Consider the following 8,996-nt stretch of genomic DNA (forward strand, 5'->3'; position numbering starts at 1 on the left):
AGGAACCGTGCCGCAACTCTGCCACCTGCTGTGCTGCACGTTTGCCATCACCCCTCAGCCCCCCCTTTCTGTGCTAGTGGGCAGAGAGCTAGCTGGTACCGGCAGTCCCGGGGGGACCAGCGTGGAACAGCCCCGGTGCCCAGCTCTGTTCCCCCCACTAATGTCACTACACTGGGGTGGGTGGACAACCGTCATCCTCAGCAGCCCTTTGCCTGCCCTCCCGGCACTGTGCTATTAGCCTGCTGTGGCAGCACTCCACGTCACAGTAAGGCAGCATGAGGGCCCTACGCTAGACACTGGTTTCTGTGATAACTCAGCACCTTTGAGTGACACTTCACAGTGACACTGTGCCTTGCTGCCTGGCAGAGAAGCGGGGTGCTGTGCCAGGCAGCTGCCTAGTGTGATGACAGAGTGTGAGCTGGGCCCCTCTGCAGGTTGCTGCCAACACTGTCTATGGCAGTGTTGCAGTGCAAGGGTGTCCCACAGACCGGCAGCACCCCACAACTGGGTCACCACTGTTTCACAGCCCCGACTGCTCTCAAATCTCACTCCTAAGTATCTAGTCTTATTATACACGTGTGTCTTTTAACCCAGGTCTTATCAGCACAGCTCCCTGAAGACACTGCAGGGAGGAGAGCAGCAATCACATCTCTTTGTCCACCCTATAGAATAAACACACACTGTTTTCTGGCTGCTGTGATAGTGGGGCAAGCAGAAGCTGTGGCGTGTCCCCCTCAAGCCTTCCTCCTTCAGCACATCAACCTTCAGAGCTCCAAAGGGACTAGCATTCCCCTCTGGCCAAACCTCCAGAGCATTACAGGGAAAGCAGCAGACCACAGGTAGCTCAGAGCTAAGCCACCCCTCCAGGAATAACCTAGGCTGGCTAAGAGCTGTTTGACAGCACTCACCATTCTGACAATGTAGTTGTGAAGCTGCTGGTTGATGTAGTTCACGGTGGTCCTGAAGACACGCTGTAGAAGGGAAGGCATTGTATTCGCAATTTTTTTAGTTAAGACCATTGCTAGCACCAATGTGGCCCTCTCCCGTTCCATGTCTGAGGGGATGGCTCGTGCAAGGCTTTCCACTGCCTCTGACATGTGCCGGGTTATCTCCTGTATGGAAGGAAGAGAGGGATCTCAGTGCAACAGCTGTGGGAGAAAGGAGTCTCAGCACGGCCTGCCAGCACTGTGCTGGTAAGTGACATGCTTGTTCTAACACCTCACAGGATGCCACTCCTCTTCCTTTGGGGCACGGCCACCTGCCTGTTACACACCCTGGAGGGCAATAAGGATGACTACCTACAAGCTCAGCTGCTCACCCAAGACAAAAAGAAAAGGAGACAACTCATACCACTGGAAAATTTAAATAGCACCTTACACACTCAGGGTGCAACAGCCCCCCTCCTCCCCAGGGTTAGCACCGAGCCTGCCACGTCCTGAAGTGGCACAGCAATCCTGGGGCTCCCAGGAGAGGGCAACCCACCTCAAACACAGTGAAGATCAGGGGTACAAGCTTAAGTGGGGACTAGGGAGAAGGCAAAGTGAGTTTCACAGAAAAGCCTTCACATAGGCAGGAGCTAGAGAAGGTGTCCAAGCATGGAACAAACACTGCCTTGCTCCCAAGATCAGTGGAAGATCAGTTTTCCAAGAGGGACAGTGTGCACGTGCACACACTAAGCTACACTACGCATGTGAAAAAGCAGGGTGCACCTGGTGAGAAGTTAGGTTTGTCTCAGTGTTAAAAACTGAAAGGTTAGGCAATAAATTTGAAGGCCTGAAACCTAATTGTGTCGATAACAAGACAGAAGGAGCGGGGAATGATTGGACTTTGCTGGAATCAGTCTGTGCAGGTGATAAACTCTAGTGGAAAAAAAACAACAAAAAAGATTGTTTGAAGCTATTAAATCCCGCCTTTTCATCGAGAAGGTGGACCCTCAATTCAAAGGGCAGCATTACCTTGTAGAGCACAAGAAACCATCACAGGCAGAGAAAGCCAAACAAGCCAGAAAGCCACAGTTATCTTGAAGATGCCAAAAAGGCTCTGTGGAAGCAAACTATGGCTCTTGATCCAGATATGGATCCAATCCTCAAAAAGAAAAAAAAGAAAAAAAAGAAAAAAGGGATGTCTAACACAAGGGACCTCAAACTCTACTTCCCTTACAGAGCAGTGAGGCACATTAGATGCTGCGCCAGGGATTACATCACATCTATTGGTGGGGGAGCAACTGCATCAAAGAGGTGGAGGTACCACCTGGAAAGGTCTTCTCAGCAGGTCACCCATTCAGGCCAAAAGCAACTGCTACTCCCAACACACAGCCTATGAGCTAAAGAGTTATGGCACTAGAAGAGGGTCTCGCTACTTGTCTCTTCAGCATTCAGCAACAAACACAAGTCAAGCTTCTGGCACTAACACCGCTCAAGTTTTACCCACGTGACAAGCAGCAGACATACCGGGCTCAAAGTCCAAAGATCTTAAGGACCAATACCAAGTCTTAACCAGACAGTTGATTTTCAAGAGATAAGCTATTGGACCAATAAAATGAGGACAAAATGCCTCTGAAAGTTAGTCCTTCGCCACAAGTACCTCAGTTTCACCATCTGCAGAAAGGAGATGAGCCCAAGGAACCCAGTTTGCAGGGCAACATCTGCCACAGAATCACCTCTAACAAATCTTCCAAGGTAGTGTTTGGGCTGAATTTTAAGATTGCAATAATTAAAGCAGCAAACTAGCAAAGATACAGATGTTGCAATTTTGCTGCTTCAAAGTCACAGCAGGAAGGATGCACAACTTTTAAATGGGAACTGCTAGTCTGATTGCTTTTCACTCACCTCTCCAGACAGATTCTCATTCAGGAAGTGCTGCACTAGATCATTTACTACTCTTGCTTGGATTTCTTTATCAAACTGGTCTCCAATCTCAGCGAGCTGAGCAGCAATGATCCGGACAACTTCTTCATTTACCTCAGGGTCAAACACTGCCAACACATACAGCAGGATTTAGTTCACAGGCTGCAGTCAGACCAGGTTCAGTGCAGGTAAGCTGACCCATTGCATTTTGCCCATCTCCACTAACAACCCCCTTCCCACCCTACCCCCAATCATAGTGCATTCATGACAGCTACACACACTACAACTCCCTTGCAGTGCACTTGACTCACTTACCAGAGCCTACACAAACAGTTTTTTTATCTGTAGTTAAGTAAAGTGCAGCCAGTCTCACGTTGCCCAAAAAACACTACAGAGAAGGTTAAAACACCTCCAGACAAAATTTGTACAGGACAGCTACAGCCAACACCCTGCCTAAAGAGGGGAAGTGAGAGAGTGTGCATGATTTTTTCAAGTGACTACCATCAGGATGTGTCTCTCAAGCACCATCTAAAACACAGCATCTCAGAATAGTTTGGATTGGAAGGGACCTTTAAAGGTCATCTAGTCCAACCCTCCTGTAATGAACAGGGACATCTTCAACTAGATCAGGTTGCTCAGAGCCCCATCCAACCTGACTTTGAAAGTTTCCAGGCATGGCATGCCACCACTCTGGGCAGCCTGTTCCAGTGTTTCACCATCATCGTAAAAAAAAATTCTTCCTTGTATGTAGTCTGAATCTACCCTTCTTTAGTTTAAAACCATTACCCCTTGTCATATCTCCTTTTGGCAAAGCTTTCCATTGTCACTTGGGGCATGAGACCTATGCAGATTTGTAAGAAGGAGGGCTTTAAAAAAACAACAAGACAAACCACACAACAACAACAAAAAAACCCAAACTGTAGCAGTTCCTCCTCACCCTGCTTAGGTTGAGGTCAATGTGCCAGCTGACACACCCTGGGCAAGGGGTAACAGCCACCCTGCAGGATGGCTAATGAAGCAGGAACAGTACCAGAAACTATTTGAGGAACACTTTCCACCACATTGGTAGAGTAGGAAGGAATTTACTCAGTACTAGGACAAGAGACGTTCCAAAATCCTAGCCCAAGTACTGATACTGCCTGAGTAGCAGTGTGAGGCCTGACTTAACTGCTTAATATCACGCTTCTTAAGGACAGCAATCATTAGTCTCAGCTTTGTGGCCCTTGTCTGATGTGCTGCAGACAAAACCCCAGGGTGATGGGTGCTCTCGAAATCCATGGGGAGATAGAGTGCTAAACACTGTGTTATCCCAAGTGTCAAAATCCCAACAAATACCACCACCAGCCACTCTGTGAAGCTTCTCAAAGGAGAAAACATCACTCCTCTGAAACAGACCAGCAGTGAAGATGGGAAAAGGGGAAAGAAAAACGTCACCTTCAGAGAGGCATGTAGGATGGAGAAAAGAGCACTCACCTAGCTCACCATTCTGCAAGTGACCGCTCCGATTGCCATCAGTCTGAAGTTCTACCTCATCATCACAGCAGTAGCTGCCTTTCAGGAAAGACAGAATCTCCTGGCTTTGCAGGGAATGCAGTTGGTCTCTGAACCTACAGTCAGAGGATACCTCCAGGAAGGTGTACAGCAGTGCACTCTCCATCTGGACAGATTCATTGATCTTAAACAAGAGAAAATCATTGTTAAGCCCATGCCCAGGAAAAGGCCCACTCAAAAGGTCTATGCATATGCTGTTTTCCAACTCTGAACACGCTTTTCTGGCCTCCTTCGGGCATCCTAAATAGTATTAGCCAGGAAGTCCACAAGACTTCAGCAAATACATACTAACTTCTGGTTGTGCACCCACATAGAACTGTCTGATGGTGAATGATAGATGGCTCTGTTCTTACAAACCAGTGCTGGAAGAGTCAGCTCACCTTCTCCTGCACATTTCCAGCCATAGCAGTGACAGAAACCCTTATCTGAGCTCTTCTTTTGAAACAGATGTGTACTCAGCACAAACCATCCACTTCCCCCTATTCAGACACCTGTGTTTGGAAGGTTTTTACCCCTCTATTTGGGAACTGGGCATACTACTTCCTGTGCATAACGAAGCCAGCAGCTCCCCATTTAAATGTAATCAGAGCATAGCAGTAACAAGGTGGTAAAGAGATAACAGGCAGCATAAGCCTGCAAAAAACCCAAGGTTCACATTTCTTCTCTCTCAAAGGCATCTAGACTAATACCATAATAAACCTGTTCAGCTCCCTGTAGAGAGTCAAACAGCTGCTCACAAGAACAGTGACAGTGAGATGACCGATCACTGTCTGGTATCATCTACACTGGCACATTCACCCCCAGTAAACAGGCACATGCTGCCTCCATGGCCACACACCCTGCCACTTTCAAGCAAGGCAGCACAGAGTGCCCAAATTAGTTCAGCTGAGGAGGTCTGTGAAGCAGTCACGTCAGTGTGAGGAGGAGGTCCCACTGGAATATAGAATCATAGAATGGTTTAGGTTGGAAGGGACCTCGAAGATCATCTAGTTCGAACCACCCTGTCATAGGCAGGGACACCTCCCACTAGACCAGGTCTCATGGGGCTTCATAACCAACTAAGGCCTCCGTAGAAAACCAGGAGACTGTCCAGTAATTTTAGTTAAGCAGCTAAGCAAGCAGGATGTAGTGTGAGCACAGAAATAAAGTGAGAAAGAAAAAATTCTTACTCTGCAGACTGTCTGCCTGTAAGATAAGAAAATGCTTAGGCTTAATTGTAGCTAGGGAGAGGAATCAAGGCTAAAGTAGAGCCGTTTTTCTTGCCAACTGCATAGGGTAATCAATATGCAGCCAGGATGAATCTGATAATTGAAAAGGAGTTTCAGGTACCTTTTTGCGGAGTGGAACCCTGCAAGGCCACTTATATCTATATAACCATATCAGTAATATCATACAGGACCTAGATTGCCTAGGCAAAATTGGGACAAATGCATTAAAAGTAATTAAGGATGGATTGTTTGCTTGAGAGGAGACTGGGCAGAGAAAGGGAGGTACAAAGGCAACAACAAGGAGAGTCCAGAAATGGAAACAAACAGAAGAGAAGGTATACGATCAAAGATCAACAGAAGGCACATCTCCCATGATCCATGGAAGCATGGATGTTTACAGCCAGTAGTGAAGCTCTCCTGGTGACCCAAATTCACTGGGACACCAGGGACGATCCCCTTGATCAACCCACTGGACTAGTCGCCAGGTTTTTGATTCAAAAGGCTTGTGGGAGGGCAGAGCAAAGAGGGTTAGAACTGTGCCCTAACACTAGGTGGGGTGGGGAGGATGACAGGCACTTCAATAGCAGTTATATGTAGCTAATAAGATTTAAGTATGAAAAATAGTAGCTTCATAATTGTGTTTAAATATTTCACAAACCAATGCAACAAATTGATCAGTAGTGTGTATTAGTTTTATTTATTAATTTTAGTAGTTTGTAGCTTAATCAACATACATTATAGTCTCTTAAACAGCTACATCTCCAGTCTGCAGTTTAAAGGGCGAGTGTCACACAGATGTAACAAGGAAGCAGCTTTCAAACTAAGTGGTTCCATCCACTTTTTGTCTGTATTCATGATGGAGAGGAGCAGCGTGGGGGCCCCTGCAGGAACTCTAGAGAAGACGAGAAGGACACAAGCCAGCATTTTTTGAGACTCAGCCCCTTTGAGCTATCTCAGAACAAGTGCACAAGAGAACCAATGGTCACAGTGAACCACTGACTTTAGTCAAGTTGAAACCAACCTGTTCCATGATGGATTCAGAGACAGAGGAGCTCTTGTCACCTTCTGCTTCAGACCAGAAGTCCTTGACCTGCAAAAGAGTGAGAAACAAAAGGGTGAAGGAGAAAATTCCCCAAACCCCACATCTTGCAACAGTGCTTGTGAATCTAGTCATGTCTTGTAGAAAAAAGTGATCCATATCTCTGGAGAGGGCTGCCCATCACACAGTGGCAGTCATAAAATAAAAGGCTGAGAAAACCACAACTGTCCCAGCAACAATACCTCTATACACATGAATGAGGGGCATAAGACTCCGTCCTGCCACAGATGCATGGAGGGCAGTGGAGCAACATCACCAACAAACAGGTCTTTAAAGCCAAGAGGCGATGCTGGGGAGGGGAAGGACAACACTTCGTAGTACCAGAGGCTGGAAGGGAGAGCAGTGTTATCACAGGAGTTCCCGAGTACCTACTGAGAGCAGGTGAGCTCCTTGGGTCTGTGTGCACAGCAGCATATTCTGAAGTGAAACATCCAGCTGACACTGCAATACTTCAAGTGCAACGCCCCCCAGCCCCATGCAGAGATATGTGTGTATATTCAGGCTTATTTCAATACTTTCCCAACCAAATATCTAGGGACAGGAAAGGCCTCCAGGGAGGCCTACTAGGAAGAAAGGAGAAACCAGGACCCAGGTCACAAGTTCCTCTGCCCCCATGGTACATGCTCAGGGCCAACAACCTTTGGCCTGTCTTGTAGCTGGGCAGTGCCCAAGAGAAGAGGCATGCAGGCAAGGCAGAGAGCGTGGTGCAGAGGTTGGCCTCCCTCGCCCACTAAGAAAGCGGAGCCGGTAAGAGCACAGTGCTCCCTTCTCATCCAGCCAGGCGTAGCTGATGGGTAGGTCAGACCAGCAGCCCAAGTAGTCACATCTGGTACAGAAAGTGCCAAAGCAAGGAAGGTGCTAGAACAGCAGAGCAAGTGCCAATAACACAAGACTACCTAGGAAATGCCAAGACAGGCAGGATAAGAATCCTGCTTATGAATCTTGCATTTGCTGCCTTAGTTGCAACAGTCCCACAACGGCACACAGAAGTCTCTGGTGCAAGTTGGCTTCAACTGTTGATGAGTAAGGCCTGGCTGAAAGTGGGCATTACCTTCCCACCAGGCCGCCTTCACCCAGGACAATAACCTGGCTACTGCAAAGGTACCTTCTGACCAAAAGTGGGGTAAAAGCACCAAGGAGCCCAAACTGATGGCCTGCTAGCTCTCAAAGACCTGGGCTAGTGATGAATGATCCTATTTCATTGTAACAACCCCTCACAACTGTGTTTTAAATAACTAAGTGTGCTGGTAGAAAAAAAGACAGGAAGTGAAAGCAGAAATGAATTCAAACTCTGAAGGAAACCACAGTAATAATTTCAAGAGACCATGAATTTCCCAACTTTTCAAAGGCCCTTAGAAGTACCCAAGACCAAAACACAATCTCAAATATGTCTAACACACACAATAGTCCACAGACCACCTCTTAACCATGAGCTCTTTTTTAAAATTTAGTTGTTACATTAGACTAATAGCTTCCTAAAGCACAGGCATAGCCCTTGCTGCTTTGCATTTTTCCCCATTCCATTCAAATCCCTATTGCTGCTACTCACCTCTACCCTAAAGAGTGTAGTCCTCCGTCCTCTTCTCTGGGACCTGACAAGGCTCTGAAACAGGTCAGGGTAACCCTTCTCCTAGGCTTGACTTTGCTGGAGGAGAGACAGATGTTAGTTCAGGTTGGAGAACCTGAGACAGAATCTCCGAGACTAAGAGGAAGTTGGGGATTTAGTATTAAGCCTGTGGCAGGACCTTGGCTTTGTGCAAAATCCTCAGGAGTTGTGCACATAAATTTCTGTAAGCTAGGGAAAGCCTCGACTTGCACATATTTTGGTTTTATATATAACATTTATTTTCAATTCAAAGTAATTCAGCCCAAAACCAAGGTGTTCATGTTACAACCAGTAAACAGTGGATATACTCTGATACTAACTCCTTCTGAGTTAAACACCACTCCAGAACCATCACAGCTGAGACCACAGGAGGCTTGAAGTAGTACAGAGCCTCTGCTGCCCATATCCCATTTGCCTTGAAACCCACGTTCATCACAGCGACCTTTTTGGGCTTTACCAGTATTGCCATCCTCACCCAACTCCAGCCTGTGCCAAAAGCTTTATGTGGGACCACAGCAGTAATCTACAGATGGTCAGATTAACACACACTGGCTTATTTGGGCTGGTAACAGCCAGCTGACTTTGTAACATGAGCACAGGCTGAACAAATCTCCCCATCTTTCAAGATGCAAGAAGTTTCACCATTCTCTGTTCACACCACACTACCTACACAGAGGGGCAGATAC

At 47.0% G+C, this 8,996-nt stretch overlaps 1 protein-coding gene across 1 annotated transcript in view; it reads right to left on the reverse strand.

Moving 5' to 3' along the window:
• The window catches only part of BID (BH3 interacting domain death agonist), an 8,922-nt gene extending 143 nt beyond the window's left edge, over window positions 1–8,779 (reverse strand). Inside the window, exons 1-5 of the mRNA XM_009879753.1 lie at window positions 8,597–8,779; window positions 6,627–6,695; window positions 4,320–4,521; window positions 2,829–2,974; window positions 909–1,112 (exon numbers count right to left, since the gene is read on the reverse strand). Coding sequence (XP_009878055.1) covers window positions 909–1,112; window positions 2,829–2,974; window positions 4,320–4,521; window positions 6,627–6,695; window positions 8,597–8,779 — 804 coding nt within the window. The remainder of the gene's footprint in view (window positions 1–908; window positions 1,113–2,828; window positions 2,975–4,319; window positions 4,522–6,626; window positions 6,696–8,596) is intronic.
• Window positions 8,780–8,996: the final 217 nt, after the last annotated feature.

The sequence above is a fragment of the Charadrius vociferus genome, unplaced genomic scaffold, assembly GCF_000708025.1.
Source record: "Charadrius vociferus isolate BGI_N301 unplaced genomic scaffold, ASM70802v2 scaffold90, whole genome shotgun sequence".
NCBI classification, from domain to species: Eukaryota; Metazoa; Chordata; class Aves; order Charadriiformes; family Charadriidae; genus Charadrius; species Charadrius vociferus.